General features: G+C 37.8%; 1 protein-coding gene across 6 annotated transcripts in view; it reads left to right on the top strand.

Moving 5' to 3' along the window:
* The window catches only part of FYN (FYN proto-oncogene, Src family tyrosine kinase), a 188175-nt gene that overhangs the window by 136550 nt on the left and 27935 nt on the right, over window positions 1-23690 (top strand). For 3 of the 6 annotated variants that reach the window (XR_006176222.2, XM_065590250.1, XM_042857701.2), the window contains 7 exons: window positions 5104-5361; window positions 5925-6021; window positions 9906-10004; window positions 11194-11297; window positions 15203-15352; window positions 19905-20069; window positions 20517-20672. Coding sequence is in view for 5 of the 6 variants with exons in the window: in XM_065590250.1 (XP_065446322.1) it covers window positions 5115-5361; window positions 5925-6021; window positions 9906-10004; window positions 11194-11297; window positions 15203-15352; window positions 19905-20069; window positions 20517-20672 (1018 nt within the window). In the remaining variant the exon portion in view is untranslated. The remainder of the gene's footprint in view (window positions 1-5103; window positions 5362-5924; window positions 6022-9905; window positions 10005-11193; window positions 11298-15202; window positions 15353-19904; window positions 20070-20516; window positions 20673-23690) is intronic. The other 3 variants (XM_008164940.4, XM_008164939.4, XM_008164941.4) reach the window with 3 other exon arrangements.

Here is a 23690-nt window from a genome sequence, read left to right as displayed (position 1 = left end):
ATAAAAAACCAAACAGGAGAGAGGAAGAATGTGTCCCTGCTGCATCTCAGTGTCTTTGTCCCATTGAATAGCTTCAGTTTTGAGCTGTAGGGGTCTGTCACCATGGCAATAGATTTGAGTGTAAGGGGCATGCAGGGTGACCAGATGTCCCAATTTTATAGGGACAGTCCCAATTTTTGGGTCTTTTCTTATATAGGCTCCTATTACCCCCCACACCGCCATCCCGATTTGTCACACTTGCTGTCTGGTCACCCTAGGGGCATGGCATCAATAGACCTATGAGCTGCTCCTTATCTTCCTTCATCTAGTACTTCCTCAGTTCTAATGAAAGCTGCATTTGCAACTAGAACATTATTTTAAGAGTAGCAGATTGTGGTATAGTCTCCAGAATTTAGAATTGCAGTAGAGGGCTGTAAGACTCTTCATAAAGATTTTAATAGCCTGAAGAAATACATTCATGGTAAATGTCCACTCCAGACTTGGTCCCAGCCACTTCTTCCTGATGATTTTTAGGTACGGGAACTAGAGTAGGCTATGGTTTGTCGGCTTTGGTGTAGTTTGAGAAGCAAGAAGTATTAAACTTCTTCTTTAAGACCCCTTTGTGCCTTAGTGAAAGATATTACAGAAATTTCTCTGGTGTTCCCTTTCCTTTGGACTTCAGAAACTAAAGGAAAAGCTCCACTGAATAGGGAACAATGAAACCATTGCAGTATTGAACTGTATGATCACATCCTAAAGCCCCATCCCTTCCTGGTAAGGAGTTGGCTAATAGCTGTCCCTTGAAGAAATGGGGTTTCTGCCTCTACTGTGGAACCTAACATGTACAACTCAGTCTGTGTTCCTAATGAATCAAATTCAGTTAGGGTATAGTAATAACTGCTACCACCACTAAAATAGTGGAAGCTCTCCACAATGAGGCCCCAGAACATAAGCACTGAGGCAAGTCATTTCCATAGTGGAATGCATGTGCTTCACTTTTGGTATATACTTCAGTTTCAGTGACTTCATTGAGACTTAAATACGTGCGTAAGTGATGTCCTGAATAGGGATGTTTTCCTAAATCGGATGTACTGTGTGATAAGCAACACTTCAACCTCATGCCTCAACCTCATGTGGTCAGAATACTTCTGGTATAAACAAATATCCCATAGTGTTTTACTTACATATGAAACATATTTAGTCGTGGCAGAATTCAATTATCATTATTATTTTATTATTTATTATTATTATTTAAATTGATATCAGTTTATTTTAAGCATGTTTTCAATTTTTATTCATTTTTTCCTGCAACTGTGAAAATTTAAAAATCTAGGTGAGATAATTATTTAATGACAGTAGACGCTGAGATTCAAAAAATTAAAGCTTTATAACTGTTAAAACACACGTCATCATATGTCAAAATTTTATCCTCAGTCAAACTCTAATAAGTTCTCAAGCAGCATTTTTCTTTGCCTATCTGTAAATTTCAACAATTATTGATTGGAAATATTTTTTAGTCAGTTTGTATGAGTACAGTGAAATCCGTGTTTATCAACATTTACCAAAAAATCAAATGCTTCCAAGCCTAAATATATTCCTTAGTTTAATGTACATGAAGCAGGGGCTGCTGTGCAGACATTAACTGAGAGATGTAATTGTGTATAACGCTGACCTGCTTCTTGACTCTTCTGGTCAAAACTTTGTAGCATGGCAAGGAGACAGCTTACGTCTGATTCAGCTCATTTGGCTGCTCTTCTCTTCTAACAGGAAACAATTAGTATGGCTGTAGAGAGTGGGAGGAAAGCAAGCACAAGAACTTACACAAGTATTTTTGTTATCATTAACGTTTTCAATGTTTCTAACCCATTTGTTAAACTATTTTTCTTTTTCAATAAAAATGAAATAGTTCTAGCAAAGTGTGTGATTAATCCTCCCCTCCTCCCCCGAAAATGCTTTACTTGCTAAAGTTCAAAAATTATAATGCATCTTAATTATTACATCTCTACCACATTCCATAAAAATAATCTGAGGGGTGTAAGGGGAAGAGCTCAATATTGAAACAAAACACCACGTAGTAAAACCAGAATTTGTGAATAGATAATTTTATTTTTAATATCAGAGGGGTAGCCGTGTTAGTCTGAATCTGTAAAAAGCAACAGAGGGTCCTGTGGCACCTTTAAGACTAACAGAAGTTAGTAATACTTCTGTTAGTCTTAAAGGTGCCACAGGACCCTCTGTTGCTTTTTATTTTTAATGTTGCCCTAGTGGTAGGTGGCTTTTGTTGTTCTTTAGTCTTGGCTTCTCTCTACAATAGTTTTCAGAATCAATAATCTTCAAGAAAAAGTGTGGTAATGTTATTTTAGTAGATAAAAGAAGATTGAGACTAATTAGATATTAATCAAAAGTAATGAAGTTTAACGTGCTACAATAGTGTAAATAATAATGACAGAATTCATTTTGTATTTTTTATTCAACAAGAATGTTTCTGCCACTTGAAAAAAAAACAATTTCTTTGGGTAGGCTAACACTAAGTATCCTGCAATGGAGTTACTAGATAGTTAACGTGGACAAGAAAGAGGCAAGTCCAACAGTAGATATTTTCAATTGTCATTAAAATGTCTCATAAAACATATCAACTTTTTATATTGCTCATGAAATTGTATATTTCGAAACAAACCAGAAACATATGCAGCTTGTTTGCATTTGAAAAGTTCACCATTATTAAGCCATTTATTTGCTTTTGTAACAACACCAATGACAAATTATGAAATCACCACATGACCCAGTAAATTATATGTGCGAGAGATACTGGATTTCCTAATGGAAACTTGTTCATTTACCAAAATTGCACAGCGTGTTGGATGAACAATGTGGTATGTTGATCTCTTGAGAATTTGGTGTCAATACATTCCAGATTTTGTTTGGTCATCTCAGGTCTGTCGTTAGTGAACATGTTTCCAACCTTACAAAACTGAAAATCCTGACATTTGGTGGGTCTGTTCTGTGGTAACGAAGGAGATTAGTTCTTGCAGTCCAATCATTGATATAACTAGAGTAGTGATGTTGAATGGAGATATTTGTTATCTGTGAAAACCCAGGAGTAATCTTGAATCATTTCCAGTAATGTGTTTGTGCATTCTCCCAGATGTAACTATGCATGATATAATTTGTTGCCTAGTTCGTTTCTTTGAGCCAGGAATGGACAACTTTTCAAAGTCTTGGCTTGAAAAGATGCATGTATGTTACACCCTCTGTCACGCTTTACAAGGTACTACAATCAGGCAGTCTTTATACTTGAGCTGTCTAGACATTGTAACTGAGCTGAAAAGGACAAATGAAAGAAAAAGCCCTCTCCATCAGACCTTTTTTCATTCTGCACCCAATTCTGACTCACAAGCTGCACACTAACAAGAAAAGATAATGGGGTAAATAGGCTAAAAAGCCACTGGAGTGGGACAGGAGAAAGAACTCACAGTTCAGAGGTCCTCTGTTAATATTTGTTTATGATTAACATGCAAAAGTATTTGTCTTGAAGATCTGTACATGTATTCATTGGTGGTATGATTTTCTAATTTATTCACTCTTTCAGAATTATTCACATGAATAATTTTACTTTTAAGGCATTTGTAATTTTAACTTCCTCTCTTTGACTAACTGAACATGCCAATCAAATAGGTAGGGCCAGATCATCAGCTGCTATAAATCAATGCACAAACTCTCAAACTTCAATAGAGCCATTTCAATTTATACCAGCTTAAGATCTGTGTGTATTTAGTAGAGCTGGTAGAAAAACAGTCATTATCTTCATAGATTTTTTTTTTTTTAATTTGCTGGGAGAAAGTACTTTTTTTTTTCCAGTTAAAAACTTTTTTTTTACGTTTTTTCGGTTAACCCTTTCTCTTTTTTCTTTCTCCTCTGCCTTCCTACCTTTCTTCATGCCAAAGTGGGAAAAGGAAAACACGGGAGAGAAAGGAAGGAGGACAACAACCTTTTTGTCAAAGGGGAAATTTTTAAAAAATGAAAAATGTCACGAAAAATGTCACTTATTATAAAGTAGTAAACTCTGCATGACCACAGATGTTTTCAAATGAAAAATGTTGTTCTACTGAAACTTTTACCTCTTGAGAGATTCTCCAGTTTCTTAATACCTCACACTGTTCAAAGTTGCAGTAATGGCAGCATGTTTATAGAGTGTCCACAAGAGCATCTTTTCAATAAAACCTACTTTATTATCATTTAATGAAAATTGTGGAGAAAATTTCCAAACAATTAAGAAAATGTAATTTCCCACTGAAATGTCAAGCTTTTAATGAGATTTATATTTGAATAATGATGGTTCTGTCTGCAAAAGTAGTGTTTGAGAAATAAATGAAATGACTTGGTAGCACTTACAGTTGTGTAAGGACATCTTTTTAAAGGAAGAAGTATTTCCAGGGTATCAAAGAACAATATAACACTAGTTTGAAATACGGATGGGATTCTCCAATCCGATAAGGCCAATTAATACTCCATAAGCAGCCCTAAATCAGGGAATCATAACCAGTTCTCTGCAGCCCCCTCTCCACTTTGTTGGGTATGTCTACACTGCAGCTAGAAGCATACTTCCCAGTGCAAGCAGGCTCTGCTCAAGCTAGTATGTTAAAAATAGCAGTGTAGTCAGGGGTAGCTGGGCTGCAGCTTGGACTAGCTGCCATAATATGGACTAAGGGAGTCTGGACAGATTTGAACTCAAGAAAGCTTTATTTTTCAGCCTCTTCTGTTGCCAGTTCTCTCTTCCATAGCTCTAGGGTCTGGTGGCTTGATGTCCCCTCTGTCATTCTTACCCTGCTTCATCATGTCTGTCTGTCACATAATGGCATCACCATTGCGTTACCTCTGTGTGAAGTCGGGAGTTATTGGGTGCTCAGCACTTTTGAAAATTAAACCACTTTTTAGATGCCTAAATATGGATTTAAGAGAAGAGTGCCCCAGGAGCCTCCTCAAACAAATCTACATTTATTGGCAAAAATTGAACTTTTGCTCACGAGTGGTGAGCTGGTCAGCCTAACTTAGTTCCTAGTAGTGCCTATGGTCCAGCAAGCATCACTGTAAAAACACGTTTCTCTTCTTCTTTCTTTGTTGTAGGATTTTAGATAATGGGCTGTGTGCAATGCAAGGATAAAGAAGCAACAAAACTGACAGACGAGAGGGACGGCAGTTTAACTCAGAGTTCAGGATATCGCTATGGCACAGATCCCACTCCACAGCACTACCCTAGTTTTGGTGTGACTTCAATTCCAAACTACAACAACTTCCATGCAACAGGAGGCCAGGGACTGACTGTCTTTGGGGGTGTCAATTCCTCTTCTCATACTGGGACTTTGCGTACAAGAGGAGGAACAGGTAGGTCCCGATACAAGCTTATTTCATGGTATATTTTAGCACATTGTTTAAAAATGTATCTATGTAGTATAAAGTACAACTAATTTCAGAGTAGTCTCTGAGCTCTAAAGGAGCCTATTGACTTAGGGAAAAGACTTTGGAAAAATTCACCTCTGACATTTAATCATTGAAATAAACTGCACTAAGCATTGAAGTTACTGAGTAAAATAACCATAATTTCAACCATATAACTACACCGCTACCTCGAAATAACACCACCCGATATAACACAAATTTGCATATAATGCGGTAAAGCAGTGCTCCCGGGGGGGCGAGGCTGCGCACTCTGGTGGATCAAAGCAAGTTCAACATAACACGGTTTCACCTATAACACGGTAAGATTTTTTGGCTCCCGAGGACAGCGTTCTATCAAGGTAGAGGTGTACTAACTTATAGTAGCTACTAGTTGTAAGCAGTGGGGGTAACCTAACTACCTGTAGTAATTACAAACCAAACTGAGCCCTTTTGCACACACATTTCATGGTATCACAATGAAAGTGTTCAGATATCTTCTCCTTTTTCAGGTGTAACTCTTTTTGTGGCGCTTTATGACTATGAAGCAAGAACAGAAGATGACTTAAGTTTTCAGAAAGGAGAAAAATTTCAGATACTTAACAGCTCGTGAGTTTTAATGGGGTGTCATGCTTGTCAATTACTATTTTATAATTAAAGATAACATAATGTCAACAGTTCTGTTTATCAACTTATATAATCAGTAAAAGAAAAGATGTCATATATTCAAGAAATATGCTTTTTAGGTCTTGTGCTTGTCTTCCACTGCTTTTTACAGACTTTATTATGGGGGGAAATTTCCAAAACTGCAATTTTTCTTTGAAAAGTGGCATCGTGAGGTTCCATGGTGAGTCTCTTTCAGTGATTTCCATAGCTAATGGAATTTAGAATTCACAGCAAATTCAATCTTGGAACCGAGAGCACAAGCTTCTGTGCATCACCACCAGTAATAAAAGTGCTGCAAGCCAAATTAGGCCATGTTCACACCTCTGCAATTCCATTATCTTCAATATTTTACATGAGAGTTTAATTTGAAAGAAAAAAAACCTTTATTCACAAGAAGGAATACAGTCCAGCTCTTTATGCCAACAGGAGTAAAAAGCAATAACATTTTTGTTACTACAGTAAGATGCTAAAACTCTGAATATGCACAGGGAGCAGATCTGTTGAGTAATAATGCACCATTTCTACAGTCATGTTTGTAGGACTGCACTTTAAGCCAATTTCTTAAAATGAATTTTAGCTACTGTCCATGAAAAGATACTCATTTGTGGGTTAAAATCTGCTTCTAAAAGATTACTGTGCTGGCAGTTTACTATGAATCCTATATTGGAATAACTTGTAGAAAGCTTTACCTGTTGTGGGCAATGTTGCTGTCATAATGAAATAAAAATGGATTAATATCCAAAAGTATACAGTAAGGAACAAAAGCAGTATCACGTTCTGTTTTATGACAGCGGGGCAAATTCATCCCTGATGTAACTCCAACTTTAATAGAATAACTTCAGGGCTCAGTTTGGCCCAGTGTCCATTAAAATGAAAAGAGTCAGGTAGTTCTGTGGAATATTTTATGAAACTGTGCAGCTGGAGAGCTTTGATGTAGATGAAAGTACGAAAGCCTCAGTTAAGACTTGTAAAGAGAGCAGCAGTTTAAAAACATCTCCACTTCTAAATTAGCAATTGCAAAAAAAATCTGACAAAAGATTTTATATTATCCCCTTTTTTCACATTGCCTGGTGCTATCCTAGCCTTGAAGCCTTGCCGCAAGCTATATCATGGCTTGAAACTCTCAAAAAAATCAGTCTATTATAAATTCCTTAAACATTCCACTTAATGAAGTCAATGGGAGCTCACAGTAAGCTATATTATTTGGCGTCATTGTAGGACAGAGTAAAAGAACAGATTCCACCCACTCATGAATGGTAGCAATGCATGCATTATGATGTTGGTACATATTGTGTGGAGGAAGGTTTTCTAGAGAGAAAATCTGCTACCCGTTGACTGCCTTAGGAGTTGTGGGTGCTCAGTAACCATCAGGATTAGGCCCTACATGCTCAGAACCTTCAATATCTAACCACACTCTTGGAATGTTGAAAATCAGGATGGAAAGCTTACAAGAACAGGCTTTGTTGTGAGAATTCATACTTTTGTTATGTTCCTGTTCAGGCTGGATATAATGCAAGATAAGCCCCTTTTGTGCTCTTCTGCTGCTGCTTGGAATCATGAAGCACACAGGTGCACAAAAATGAGTTGGTTTTGTTTTCAATTGAACAGATTTCTTTTTCAATCTAAAAGAGGTTCAGGTCTGGTTAATCTTCTGGGTGAAAGTTCAGGTCAGTAATAAACTTTATCTGAGCTATTTCATGGATCCCTAAAATTAATGTTGGATTTGATGTAGGTTGAGATAAAATGTAATTTAATTCCCCTCCTCACCAGCACATTGAGAAAGATTTATGTTTTTCTCTTTTGGAACATTTTATGACATACACTATGTAATATTTATGGATACGATAAAATACCTCCATCTAGTGGAATTTACGTGCAATAATACATTGGAAATAAAAAATAACTAATACATCTCTGTTATGCAATAATAGAAACAACAATTTCATAGAGGATTTTAATTGTATTTATTAATAAAAGCTTTTTGTCATCTCCCAAAAATATTTTATATGGAGACACAGGACAAGATTTTCAAACTTTGACTTCCTAAAGTTAGGCACATAAACAGAAGTGGCCCAATTTTCAGAGTTGCTGAACACCCACAGCTTCTATGAAGTCAGTGATATCTGTGTGTGCTCAACAACTCCTGAAAACCAGGTACTTCTATTTAGGTGGATCATTTTAGGTACCCAAGTTAGTGTTAACCAAAATTTCTAGAATAAAGATTGTGTTATGGATGAGATTGCCTGCAACCTACTGAAAACAGACGGGGGGGCGGGACTCACACTCATAAAATGAATAACAGAATATGGATTTTTTTTTAAGATTACAAATCAATAGCTCAAAAGATGAAAAAGAACATCTCCTGTTTGACTAAGTTCAGCTGTTTTCTGAGCTGTCTTATGAAGCATTTTACAAGTTCTCTCAGAAACTAGTTCACAGAGAAATAGTTTTAAAATAGTTCATCTTCATATAATTTAAATGCTTGTTCAAAACAGCATTGCCCATATTTGATTTCTGTAGTTCCCGTTCGCTTATTGGAAGCTTTAAGGTTTTTAGTTCACAGTTGTTGATTCTGTATAATTTAATTAAATCTCCATTTTACAGATTTGGAAATAGAGACAGAGTTTATAAACTGTCCAAAGCCACAAAGAGAAATCTTTAGTTTGGCTACACTGTGCCAGAGTGTGGACTACAGGAATGAGAATTGTAGAGTGCACCAAAGTGTTGAGATCTAACTGCCCCGAGTGGACATTGCTGATGCTAACAAAAAGATACCTACTTTGTGATAACATCGTCCTATTTGAAAGAGGGCCATTTTAATGCAAACTAGGTACCTTTTAGATCGAACCAGCAGTGTCCACACAGGACAATTACAGTGCTTTGGTGAGCTCTGCGATTCACTCCCCTGTAGTCCACACTCTGGCGCAGGGTAGAGGTAGCCTTTGTTCGAAATGGAATTAGAGTCAGGAGTACCTGGATCCCAATGTTGTGTTCAGACCACTAAACCATGAATCATCCCAACCTGTAAAAAGCTGAGAAATAAATATTTTCTAAAGCTATTGCATTTCATTACAGCAGATTTTCTTCAAGGGCCATCTCTTGTCTTCATGCTATACATCTGCCTATTATTGATATAAACTGAAGTTGTGTGGGAGGGGGCAATCACTGCACTGAGATGGCCCTGTTTTTCTTTCTTTTGAAAGGTTTGGGAGAAGTGGCTTGCACAATGATTTGAAAATGTAGCCAACTCATTTATAATTTAAAATAGCTTTGTTGGTGACCAGGAGAAGCAACACAGAGCTCAATTTTCAGAGGCTATCCCAAGCTGCAGATTGGGTAACAAGGCAAGTAAATGGCCTTGTTACATTCTTGAGTATCCATCAAATGCATCCCACTTAAGGTGTGGATGTTCCTATTATGGTTAGAGATGGACGCGACTCAAACTTTCCCAAAAGTTTGGATCTGATATTTCGTTTCAGGGTCCTCACAAGAGGCCCCACACCAATTATTCCACACTCCAAGTCAAACTCAGCCCTTACTGAGGGTGGTTGGAGTGGAAATAAACAGCCATTTATGCCACTGTGCTGAATTTGAAAAACTATACTTCTGAACACTAATTTAAAAAAAAATGTAAATAGGTGCATGGGGTAAGTGTCTTAATTTGGCTTAGAATGGTACCACATTCTCTCTCTCCAAAATGCCTATATGATAAAAATGTGAGTTGTTATTAATTCTTAGCATTACCTACAGCTTCATGCTTTAACAGTCAAATAATTTTCTTTGCAACTGTATTTTTCACTCTGACTTTCTCACCTCTATTTCTTCAGTGAAGGAGACTGGTGGGAGGCACGTTCCTTGACAACAGGAGAAACTGGTTACATTCCCAGTAATTATGTGGCTCCAGTCGACTCCATCCAAGCAGAGGAGTATGTTTCCTTTTCATTTTAAAGAGATATTAACACTGTAATTGAAGGAGATTTAAGAATTTGAGTTGATTGATTGTAGTGATTTTCAAGAGACTTACATCATTTTTATTTCAGTTTTCAGCTGCACTGATAAATAATTAGGTAATTAGTAACAAAAGGAGCACAAACTCAGCCATTTTTCAATGTCAAAACAAAACGGAAGAAATCACAGCAAATGAAGCAGACCTTGTTCTGTTGTTCTAACCAGTTTCTTGCTTCAGACCAGAGTTGCCCAAACTAACTTGCCAGTGCCCCAGGAACAAGTAATTTACATAAAACAGGGCAGATTGTATCAACCATAATTTTTAATATGGGATGATGGCCCACAGAGTCTATAGCAGGCAATAAAGCATGGTTTGCTGGGTCTATAGCCTCTGTGGACTGACACTTTAAGAACCCATGAACTTCATTTTAGACCTATATTTATTTCATAATCAGCATGTTGTGCCGTTAGAGCAATCAGTATTTGAAAAGTTATATTGTGAAATTGCCTTATTTTAATGAGTTTTTTTATTTCAAACAAATTTAAATTATTGGGTGCTAAGAAAAAAGAAATTAATCTAGCACAATGGCATTTAGAGCATAAGTACCTACAGAATCATGAAAAAATGGTACGCTCTTAGGTTGTATCTGCCCTTTCTATTCATTTTTCTTAGCTCTGGTGCAAGAGAAAAATTGGCCTTTGATAAAATGGGTGTATAATCAAGAAGCCACGGGTCAATAAACTGTTATACTGCAATTTAAAACAAAATATAAAATATACTGTTGACTCAGAAGTTAGTCTGATTGCAGCTCTCTTTCCAGTGGCAGCACATTTTAAAATGTGTTCAACCTTTTTTTCATTCATTCTATCCACTATATGCAATGGTCTAAATTCTGGCAAGCACTGTATATCCGCAATTATCAGAGGCTTGAGGTGGATGTGGATCACCTTTCCAAACCCAAAGAGAGGCTATTTCTTTCAGACTTTCTATGGCACTACCTGTCACTTGTGTTCCAGGGTAAAGCCTAAAGTAAGAGGACCACAATGGATCCAATAGAGGGATCTGTAATTTTCTTCAATGATCTACTATTTTGGAGCTTTGCAAGTCGAGTGACCCTACTGAGCATCCTATCTAGCATTTTTCTTAGCTCCTCTTATGTTTTTAAGGTGGTACTTTGGCAAACTTGGCCGAAAAGATGCTGAGAGACAGCTGTTGTCATTTGGAAACCCACGAGGTACCTTCCTTATCCGTGAAAGTGAAACCACCAAAGGTAAGATGGCCAGTTCTATGAATATTAATGGTAAGTGTAAGACAGAAATTGTAGCTCATGGTTATGACAAGTCAGCAAGATTCTCTTGTGAATGAAACCGAGATAGAAAGATATCACCTAGTCAGACTGCAGTGATCACTACAACTCAATTCAGTGAAAACCATTATTTATTTCTGTACAATTAAAATGTTCAAATCTCACCTTCTCATATGGATATAAGTAAGGGGTTTTGGGGGGGGGTAGTGTTTCTCCATACTTTCCTCATCTCTTTAGAATTTTAATTTCACAGAAATTTTTTAACAATTTTAAATTCAAGTATTTCAAAAGCATGTGAAAAGAAGGAGCATTGTGTGGAGAGTTGGCATCATGAGTGGGTAGAGCTAAGATTGTTTACAGGACTTAGAAGAGAAGCACCATTTATATCTTTCAAGCTGACCTCTCATTATATGATACATCCTGTTTAATAATTCAGGTGCAAGTGCCAAATAATTCCTTCAGAGCCCCTAATTCCAAATGGAATGTCAGAGTTGATATTCTGTTGCTTCAAAAGGATAGCTTCCCATGCTATTACGCTGCAGCTTGCCCTTAGTGTAGCAGCCAGATACAAGTGCCCGTAGCGTAGCAACCAGGGTCAAGGTACAGTCTTCATAGTCTCTATAGCCGTATAGCTTCTAGACGTTCCATGTCACTGACTCCTGATTAAAATATGGAGAGCATGACACCCTAGGCTACAGTTTGAAAACTTGACTGTTATAAGCATGCTTCTACCCTTCAGGAGTAGATTTATGTATAGTTCTGAACAACAGTTATTTGACCTTGTTTGCAGAATGATAGTTTTTCAGAACATCCACACTATTTCCTTTAGCTGAATCTGTTTTTTCTCTTAGAGCTTTCTAGGAGAAACAAAAACACCTTAACATGGGGGAAAACTGTCAGAGATGTGCTTATAACATCAATGTCATTTTCTTTGCTGCATGACTTTGTTGAGGCTTTCTACATCAGCAGGACAGGCTTCTGTTGAAGATGGAGGGGTTTTGTGTTGTTTTATTTAATTTCACGTCCATTGTCAACATTTCTATTTCCCGACTCATCCATGGAGCATCTCAGGAAGATGGTGAAAGAGAAAATATAGCCAACTTGCCATTCAGATCAAAGAATAAAACATATTGGAGGATGGAGTGGTGGATTCTCCATCTCTTGGAGTCTTTAAATCAAGACTTTCATGCACTCTATCTCAACAAGAACTTACGGACTTGATGTAGGAATCACTGAAAATCTATGGCCTGTGTTATAATGGTCAGACAAAATGATCATAATGGTCTCTTCTGGTCTTAAAATCTATGAATCAGCCAGGATCACGTTAAAAGTATAAAGCTCGATGACTTCAGCAGTGAGTTTAACACTCTTTGGTCAAGCTTTCCCACTCCCCCCACTTTGAAAATAAATAAATCAAACCTGTCATCTCATCCTTTCAATGCCTGACTCCCCAGACATGTCATCACTACTTGTCTGTATGATCATTCTCCCCTCCTCCATGCTGTTTGTTTTATGTGGTTTTTTTTTTTTTTTAAAGTTCATAAATGTATGCTTGTGTATATGTAATATTTATCCATACATCTATGTGTGTATTTGTCCCTTATTGCCCAGTTAGTAAAGTACACTGTAGGTTACTGATCAATGAAATACATGAAGATTCTCCAGTCCTTCCATTGGATCTGAGGTCAGTGGGACTCCACAAGGGGCTGTACACACAGATCCGATTGCAGGACTGGAGCCTAAGACTATGTTTACATTTTTCTAAAGAATCTAAAATACTAATCAGATAGTGAGTGTGACTAAGGAGAATACAGATGTTGCCAGTGGTGCAAGTCTTACAAAAGCCTAATATCTAGGTAAAGAACTATGCCTGGAAAGCTTGCATGAGTAGGACTCTGAGGTAAAAATGTCATTACAAAGCATAGCTTGAGAGCAGGTTTATTCCCCTGGCCCCCAAACTGTTTTAAAAAAGAATCTCTGAACTCAACTTGTAGAGATGTATTTATCTCAATAGGGAAATCTCTTCAGAAAAATAAGCTCCTAAATATACAATTTTTGCTCCATGCTAACAAAAATCTTTTTCTCCTCCTGAGTATGTCTCCTTCTCTTACAAAACAGAATCAAATGTATATAAACATCGGCAGTTTTCCAGGTGGTGTTTTTCCTAATCCTAAAGGATGAATAACAGGAGTTTGAGAGCTCTTGCAGCAGGCTCAGGGTGTGTCTACACTGCAAAGAAAAGCCTGCTGTACCAAGTCCCAGAGCCCAAGTCAATTAGCTCGGGCTGCAGAGCTAAAAATAGCAACGTTGACATTCTCAAAACTCAGTGATAGTGAGAGTCTCTGAGGCCAGGCTCCAGCCTGAGCAGGAATGTCTATACTGCTACTTTTAGCCCCTCAGCCTAAGCCAATTGATCTGGGCTCTGAGACTCGGCACCTCAAGTTTTTCTTTGCAGTGCAGATGTGCCCTATGAGGGTCTTGCTCACTGGAGCTGAAATCTGTGGTGAACAGCTCACAGGAAGTCTGTTGCAATCCAATATGACCAAAGGAATTTTTAAATTCTATATCTGACTCCTCCTTGCACTTGTCTCCAGGTTGGAGCTGGGGAGATACTTTCCAGCAGAAAAGCTGGTTGCATAGCTGCTTTTAAGCACCATTTTGCCAGTGATACTGCTGAAAGGAGTTAATCTATAGGTTATCCCAAAAGGTACAATTAGTTCTAATGGACAGCCAATCAGTATTGTTTTTCATCAAGCCTGGAGGCTGTAGTGACCCATCCCATGTATTGGGCAGACTGAAACTATAAAAAAGGGCAGCTTCCACCAGCATATTCCTGATTGCCTCTTCATTTATGAGGAGGAAAAATGGCACCAGAACAATAGAGTTTATTACAGTGCAGGTTCTCATGAGCTTGAATCAATTCTGTGCGGACAAAGTCTCCTTTAAGCTTTCAATAAAGATGCATCATCTCAGCGCCTTCAGTTCTGAAGTCACTAATCTTTTAGTCAGAAAACTGGTTCATGCCGTAGGATATGTTGTCACCTCTGATAAGGGAGAGGACAGATTTGTATGTCTGCTTTCCATTCTGTCTAATGCCTAGAGTCCTACTGTGGATTTGGAGAGACATGGTCAATGGGCATCATTCTTGCATGTCTGTGTTCTTGCTTAATGTTGCCATGTTTTCTCTCTCCAAGATGGCTGCACTGCAGTAGTGGACAAAGTGATTGCTGCATTTAAAGTTTATTAATTGGTTGTTAATGTTTGAAAAGCAATTTGAGATTCTTCTGGATGAAAAGCACTGTCTCCAGCAGGTGCCATGAAAATCTCGACATTTACCATATTTTGCCATTTACCTAAACCACAGTATTTGCAGTGTAACCTGACACTTAAAATTGGGAAAGTAAATTTAACAACCTCAACGAGTAAATATTAAGACATAAATTCTCATTTACACAAAGGCCCCTCATTTCTGCTAGGCCAGTGTAAAGGGGACTTTGTGTAAATGATAATCTGGGCCTAAGAGATTAATGGCACTCACTGTAAATTTGTTAGGCTCACTAGTTCTTATTTAAAGTACCCCTCTACCCTGGTATAACGCGATCCGATATAACACGAATTCGGATATAACGCGGTAAAGCAGCACTCCAGGGGAGCGGGGCTGCGCGCTCTGGCAGATCAAAGCAAGTTTGATATAACTCGGTAAGATTTTTTAGCTCCTGAGGACAGAGTTATATTGGGTAGAGGTGTACAATATTTGCTATTTCTGTGCAGTGTCTATTTTCACTAATAATAAGTGACTGACACTTTTTTTTTAAAATTGCCTAAAAACGACTGCTTATACTTTTTTTTGTTCTCCTGACTTTGAACAGGTGCCTATTCCCTGTCTATTCGTGATTGGGATGATATGAAAGGAGACCATGTCAAACATTATAAGATTCGTAAACTTGACAGTGGCGGATATTATATCACAACTAGGGCACAGTTTGAAACTCTTCAGCAGCTAGTTCAGCATTATTCAGGTAACTTTGCAGATAAATATCTGATTCTTTCAGCTGTTGCAAAACAAAAATGTTTGCTGTTGACCTCGCCTCTCTCTGTAAGATGTCCTAAGGAGTCTTTTTATTAAGTGACTCATTCACTGCAGTGCATCTTTATTATCCCTTTCCCATTATTTATAAGCAGTTTTACACACCATTCATAAGGTACATAGGCAGTGAAATTTCATCTGTTCTCCTGTTATTTTTACTTTCTAAAATCCCCAAAGCGCATTTGTGCACTCATCTAAGTTACGTACTTTGTGAACTGCATAACTATGGGACAGGGCTATGGGGAACTTCCTAGTGATACAATTATCCAAATAATTCCTGCTTGGTACATGGCATTTCAATCATTATTTTTTAAACTCACTTATTTGCACTGGATACATCTTGTTCTCTGAACAAAAAGAATTTTGCAATTACCAGGGTTTAGACTACAGATGAGCTTGAACAACAAAATTCATATCTATAACTGAGTTAGTGGTCAACAGCAAAATCAGATCAGTATTTTGATTCAGAATCTATAAGAGCACGGGGTCATTCAGATCTGACGTTTTGACTCCCTTTGTAATTTAGCCGCTTCCCATTTCATCACTTTTTTGCTTTATTTTCTGATTGGCTTTAACCAGTGTTGCTACTGCACATAATGCCAATTCAGTTTTTTTAAAGGTAAATACTTTTCTTTTTGTAGAAAAAATTAATAAGGGTGCACTTTTTTTCAGAAGTACTCAGCATTGGCCTAGCTCTTCTCTTATTGAAATCAGTGTTAAAATTCCCACTGGCTAAGGGCTTGTCTACACAAACGTTTAGTTCATAGCAAAGTGGGATGTGAATCCACCCCACATGCTGCAAACTGTCTGTCCAGGGCTGATGCACGTTAACAAGTTCGTTAGTGCACTTTGATCTAGTCCCATTTCTAAGAGGACTAGATCAAAGGGAACTGATGAGCTGTTAATGCATGTCAGCAGCGTGCAGGTGGACAGTTGGTCCTTGGCAGGCTAGTGTGGTGTAGATTAATTCCCCAGCTTGCTGAAAACTAATGGTTTGGGTAGATGGGCCCTTAGAAGCAGAGTGGAGCCAACATGGAGTCCTTTTGAATATCATACTCTGTGTTTGTGTGTATTTAGGGCACAAGTCCTCTGTTTAGCTGCAGACCAGGTAGCTCGTGAACAGCTGTAGTGTAGCCTTCCCCACACAACCCTGCCACTCTGCCTGAACGGTGGGGTGGGAAAATAGTACAGTCTCCATGCCCATTCAGTCCTTGACCCCCATGCAAAACTACCAACATGCCTCTGCTAATTAATTGTTGTGGTGATGCGTTCTGTTGTCACCACTTTTTAATGGAAAGTGGATTGAGACCACAAACTCATTTTACACAGGCCATCTGACAGATGTTAAATAGTAACAACTTTCTGGCACCACCTTCCTAGACTGGATTTAATTCAGCAAGGTGAAAGGCTCTCCTATCTCATTATCTATCCCTCTCAGGCTATGCCATGCTTTTAATACAGAAAGAATCTGTTTCCCCTAAGGTTTGTAATCACCAATATTAAATGTGACCCTCAGGCATGGCAAGATGGGCAATAATTGTGAAGGGCCACCCCCTAGCTGGCACAAGGCACAAAAGTGAGCCACATACTTCTCTAAATTACTCTTAATTGGCTTGTTTCAGCACCATGCACTTTAATTAAAAAGCATATAATCATTCCACATCCTGCACAACCTTTTGACATTGACAACATTAATTTGTACCAATTGGTCACTAGTACTAACAAGCAACTGAAGAAACCAGTTTAAAGCACTTTGAGTTGATTTGGCCAAAAATGTTACATGGGATTGATGCAGAGCTTATTAAAGGTAATATTTTATTGTGGTAAAAGTTTTTGCCAAAGTTACATTTGTAAGCCAACAGAGCTGCTGAATTTAATTCTCACATTTTAGTGCCTGAATTTACTCAGCATTAGCAAGTGCTGATATATAGCAGGTTACAGCAAAGTATGGAGCAAGGAGTGCTCCATGTTAATTTTTGACTGCCTGAAAGTGTCATTAAAGACAGAGAGAAATAATTTACCTGAAATGTGTACTCATACTTCCGTATACATTTATGTATACTATATTGCCTATATTTTTCCACTGAGTGTTACATATACAGCACTCTCCATATTTTATTTATATAAAATACTAATGGCTGATTCAAAAAAAAAAAAGTGAAGATGATTCCTGCAGTACTTCATTTGGGAGGGAGGTTATATTTCATCTGTCCTTCAACATCTTTTCATTGCATAATAATTAATGAAATTGTACCTTTTTCCTCTAGCCAGCAGTGCAAGATGCATTGTTTCATCTTCCATGATTAGCTTCAAATTGTATATACAATACTTATTACTTAAAGGCCTAAGCTCTGAACACGCTGACTAATATTTATGTAAAAGGTCAACATACTTTTCAATAGGCATATTTTAAAATAGAAGCATGTATTTTTAAGAAAATTCTTGTGTTAGCTTTTCATAATAAGTGACTCAAATGTATTTTATGAAAGTTTTTTGAACAGTGCATGTTTTAAGAAAAGCTTTCATGGGGTTTTTTCTGTATGTTATATCCATGCTCTGTTTTCTGTGTGCCATATTCCTGCCCTGCCCTGCTTTCTCTTCTTCCTTCTTCCTGATGGGCCTACCTGAGAGAGTGGTTATAACTTATGCTCAAGGTGATTTTACACTAAACAACGATAACTACTTGGACCCTTAGGTCCAAGGCATTTCTTCTCATCCCTGGTACAATACCTTGAGTTTCATGGATAAACCTAAGGGATCAAGGGTACTAAGATAATACCAGCTCTTACTCAGGATGGCCTAAAGTCAGCCAGACTTTCCACTAACAGGGCACTTGAATTCCAGTCACCCATGCCATAACATTCGGAGTGACGGGCTATTCATGGAAAAAGTGGGTCTGGTCTATTCTTAGGCATTCGGTGTCTGTTTCCTTGGAGCAGCAAATATGTCTTTGATGCTGGCACTGACAGGTTCCTCTCTATTAAAGGAGAGCAGAAGACCATGAGATCCCTAAATTCCCTGTTGCAGCCACCCAAGCTCATGCAGAGGCTTCCAAACATCTAAAGAAACACTTATTGAGTAGCCATTATTCTAACCTTCCCAGTGGAGGTGCTTCCAAATGAACAGGCTGACTTGCTGGCTCAGGTTCCCTGATTTGCAGTCTTTGATGGTTTGCTAAAAGAGGTACAAACTTTCTCCTTTCGTTTTCTGCAAAACCACTTCAGCTACCTAAAGAGAGCTCCTGCTATCCCATGATGTTTCAGCTGAGAAGGCAGAGCTTTGTTTTGCCTCTACCCCTCCCATTTCATTCTGGTGCACAAACTTCTCATCTGCCTAGAAGGGAATGTTGCAAAAGTGAATGAAAATTTAAGTTTAATAGTGATCTACTACCTTGCCCTGTTCTATTGTCTCTGTGTTAACGTGTAAATGTAATCTGGTCAGGGATCCTTCTTGTCCGATCTGTTTTGGGAAGTGCAATGTGCCTTTACAGCAATATATAAATCATAATGATTAATAATAATAGAATAGGGAGCCTAAAATTGTATGAATTGGAGTCATTCCTGTTCCAATCCTGTCTGCTGCTAGTCAGTTTTCAGTGAGGTTACAATGAGGAGTAGTGTTAATCTGTCCAAAAAGGAGCAGATGTAACCTACCAGTGGGTAGGTTGATCTACAGAGCACATGGGTTGTTACAGCCTCTGTCTACAGAGCTATAGTTGAAGCTATAACAGCTCATGCTTAAGTATCAGAGGGGTAGCTGTGTTAGTCTGGATCTGTAAAAAGCAACAAAGAGTCCTGTAGCACCTTATAGACTAACAGACATATTGGAGCATAAGCTTTCGTGGGCAAATACCCACTTCGGAAGTGGGTATTCACCCACGAAAGCTTATGCTCCAATACGTCTGTTAGCTCGTGCTTGTAGGTCTAGAGGTTCACAGTTCTTTCCCTGTTGTGTTTGCCAATATGGTGGCCATCACACAGAGCTGAATGCAATACAAAAACCTACAATGCCATAAAGTGCCTGCCAATTTTTTGTCATTCAATGGTTTTCAGAAAAACGGAAACAATCTTTACTAATTTTTTTGTAATTCAATTTCACGTGAAGTGTATAAATAAACCAGTTTATGGGTTACCATTGGGTATTTTTAAATAAATATATTAATCTATACTGCACCAATTAATTATGAACATGCATTATTGCAGTATTGGGAACAAATCCTAAGTTAGTATACCAGGGCATTACCTCAAGTAAGAAAACAATTGGCAATCAGCTTCAGTTCAAGAGTGTAGAAGCAGGTACTAAAATATTTCCTGTTCTGTCGCAAGTGAATATGTTCCAGTGTTCAATTTCTAATCTTCAAAGATGCTTTGTTATGCTACTAACAGCTGTTGTAAGTAGCATTGTTTTTATGCTTACTATTTTTGTTTCATGTGTCAAACTTTTTTCTTTCCTCTTTGCTGTTTGCTGCATTTCTGCTTCGTCAGAGAGAGCTGCGGGTCTTTGCTGCCGCTTAGTAGTCCCCTGTCATAAAGGAATGCCAAGGCTTACTGATCTATCTGTCAAAACCAAAGATGTCTGGGAAATTCCACGAGAATCCCTACAGTTGATCAAGAGACTGGGAAATGGGCAGTTTGGGGAAGTATGGATGGGTATGGAGTGAAACTATTATTTTAAAATAGTCTTCCTGTTTGGGAATTACAAGATGGAAGGTGGAAGTCAAAATGTTAAGTGTCCAGAGAAAAAAAATTGTTTTTTAATTTGGAAAGATGTCTTAGACATGTCTTTGACTTTGAACATTTTTAGTTTCAAACATCTGAAGTAATTTATGGCAAAAGAAAACTGATATCATATGTTATTTCGCAAGGTTTCAGTTTTGACAAATTACCCTAGCCTTACTAATACATCAAAGCTCACGTTCTAATCTTAATTATAAAAAGGGTCTTTTAGCAAGCTGGCATAAACTCCCTACCTTCAGTTTCAAATATGAGTGTTTGCAAAAACTTAACATGGCAGTGAAGGACAAATCACCTTCCATCTTTCTGAATGCATGCATAATTTTGGATTATAAGTATTTTTATTAATTTCCTTTCCTATAGAGAAAGCTGATGGTTTGTGTTTTAACTTAACTGTGATTGCTTCGAATCATACTCCACAAACCGTCGGATTGGCTAAAGATGCATGGGAAGTTGCACGTGATTCATTATTTCTGGAACAGAAGCTTGGTCAGGGGTGTTTCGCTGAAGTGTGGCGTGGTAAGGCAGAGAATATGTTTTGTTTTGGATGGATCTTTTAAGGCCATCTTAAAAGAAATAAACCGTTTGAATAGAGATTTTTAAGCAAAACAATCAAATTGTTTGAAGTATTACCTTATATCTGTTGATGTGATCAGACTGACTGTTATGATCACCCTATGGCAAACATTGTGTTCACTTTTTTCCCTTCACATTTACTGGTATAAGGGATTTATTACTTTAAATTTTATTAATTGCTTTAAATTTACTCATATGACTAAATAACTAAGATAATGAAATAGAAGTGACACTGAATGTGTAAAGCACAACTGTTAATTAAGCAGCTTACCCTGAAAACACATACATATGTAAAGTTCCTCACACAGGGAACTGTTTACAGGATCAGGCCCTAAAACAGTCACTTTCCCTGTTTTAAAAATAAGAGTGAATATGGGGATAGCTGATTTTGCCAAAATAGCTTTCCCAGTCGTTGACTTTGCTAGTTTAGTTTGCAGTTCATAACCTCTGAGTAAAGAAATCTGGGGATTGGGAGGACATAGTCATGACCTGTACAGCTGCTTTGAAACCAAGGGATTTTTGCAAGTTGTAAATTCAGTGGCCGTGCCCCTGCTCCTACCACTTGCCCAGTTAATCCCTTCTACCTGGTCTTCAATTTTTATTGATTATAAAATAATAATTTAAAAAAATATTTGTACACTTTTAAATCTTAGCAGCAGCAAAATACAGCACCACAGCTATTTTATAAGTAGTGAGTTAGTTTTTGCACTAAATGATACTCTACACAGCCCTATCAAAACCAATAAAAAAGATTTCCAGTATGTTAAGACGACATCATCATTAGCAATGATATTACCTAAGAATCATGGGCCAGTAGGACCAGTGTGGGCTAGCTATTTTGTACTGCTGCAGTGACCCACAGCAGCTGTAAATCCAGCTCAACTAATTGGTTAAACTGGGACTTTGCAGCTGCTTTGATTGTGGGAATGGTGCAGTCCCGATTTTGGGGTCTTTTTCTTAAATAGGCTCCTATTACCCCCCCACACACCCTGTCCTGATTTTTCACATTTGCTGTCTGGTCACCCTAACAGCAAATATAATAAGAAGTGTCCCAAATACAAGTACACCTCTACCCCCCATGTAACGCGACCCGATATAACATGGTAAAGCAGCGCTCCAGGGGGGCGGGGCTGCACGCTCTGGCGGATCAAAGCAAGTTCGATATAATGTGGTTTCACCTATAACGCGGTAAGATTTTTTGGCTCCCAAGGACACCGTTATATGGGGGTAGAGGTGTACTTAAATATACTGCAGTCATAGTTTTGAACAGTGCAGCTAGCAGACAGACAGAAATGCAAGCACAATTAAGAAAAATAATATGTCTATAATAACGAGGAAGTAATGTGTGGTAATAATCTATGATAGACCCTGAAGCAGCATAAAATTAGAGCTGGTTAAATACTAAAACAAATTACTCAGGTTTTGCTATTAATAATGTATTTTAATAATAGCCAGCCAGCTATAGACAAAATACTGTACATAAGCAGATCTCCAGTAATGAAAGTTACTGCTAGTGGTGGTCTCAATAGCAGATAAAAATACCGAATCATAGTAAAAAAAAATTATAACTATTTCAATGAAAATTTTAGTAAGGTTTTAGGGATTTTTAAACAACCTTTTTATTTTGATTTTTTTTAAATGGAGAAATTTACAGAAGATAAAGTATTTTTACAGTGGAAACACAAACCGTTCAAATCCTAAAGGTTGATAGAATGAGTCTTGGGATAGTTTAATAAGTCAAGAGTAAATAGATAATATGCAATTAATTTTGCATGAAGTTGGAATAAAATTCTGGCTTCATTGATATCAATGGCAAAACTTCCATTGACTTTCATGGGGCTAGGATTCCATCCTTAGTGTGCATGTTCATGGTGTTTTAAAATGTGCGGTTATTCCGCGAAGTGACTCTGTAAATGGCACTGTGTGGTTCTGTTTCTCAATGACTCCATATAAAATGTACTCCATTTTACAAATGGTAACGTTTTCTGCCAACCCTACAACATTCTTCCTGAAATCTAAAAGTCAAGCAGTGTTCTTTCCAGCTTGCATTTCACTACCTTATCTGGGTTGCATTTCAAGTGCAGCTAAGATGTAACTGAGACGTGCTACTCTGCTGAGCCAGGATTACTAATAAGAAGAGTTTACTCAAGTAGTCAGAGAGAACAATTTATTTAAAAAACTCAGCAGTCTTCCCCCACACATGCAATTTTTTTTTCAAATTGAACATAAGCAGGCTTTGATTTTTACTAATTTAGTCATAATTCTGCAAACACTACGTGCAAACATTTTCGCCTTTGGGTTATTCATACTATTCACTTGGACTGATCACTGCTACTTACTAATTGTGGGTAAAATTCACCCCTAACAAAGTACCAGCACCACATCAGTCCTACTTTTGCCCTATTTTGAAGGTTTAAGTGGGACTTAAATACCATGTAGGTCTTTTGCTGCCCACACACACAGAGTGAATTTCACCCAGTATAATTGTCTACCTAAGTCGTTTGGTGGTGTTCAATAAGGCACAAAAACAACTCTATAAAGGGATCAAATTTTATGTGAAATTATTGAGACACAATGATCATGGAACCCCATGGTGCCACTTTCACAGTCAGTGTTCAGTGCAGAACGAGTCTGGAGAGCCTGCACCACTAATTTCTGTGTTTAAAAAAATTAAGCATTTGCCTTTGTTTCCTTCCTTGCTGACTCCTGTAATTACAAGGATTCTGTGTAACAGACTAGTTTCTGTCGGTATCTATTTCTGACAATGTATGTAGCAGTAGTGAACTAGCCAGCCCTATTCCTGAAGCTGTACTGACATCACTGACACTGTCATATATGAGCAGGAAAATAAGTGTAAATTTCAACATCAGGAGCTCAATCCTGAATTCCTTACTCAAGCAAAACTTGCACTGATGTCAGAGCCTGAGTAAGGATGGAGAGATCAGTCCCTGTATTGGTAAT

The sequence above is a fragment of the Chrysemys picta genome, chromosome 3 (assembly GCF_011386835.1).
Source record: "Chrysemys picta bellii isolate R12L10 chromosome 3, ASM1138683v2, whole genome shotgun sequence".
NCBI lineage: Eukaryota > Metazoa > Chordata > Testudines > Emydidae > Chrysemys > Chrysemys picta.
Note: the sequence above shows the minus strand (reverse complement) of the source record. Positions and strands in the feature narration are given on the sequence as shown.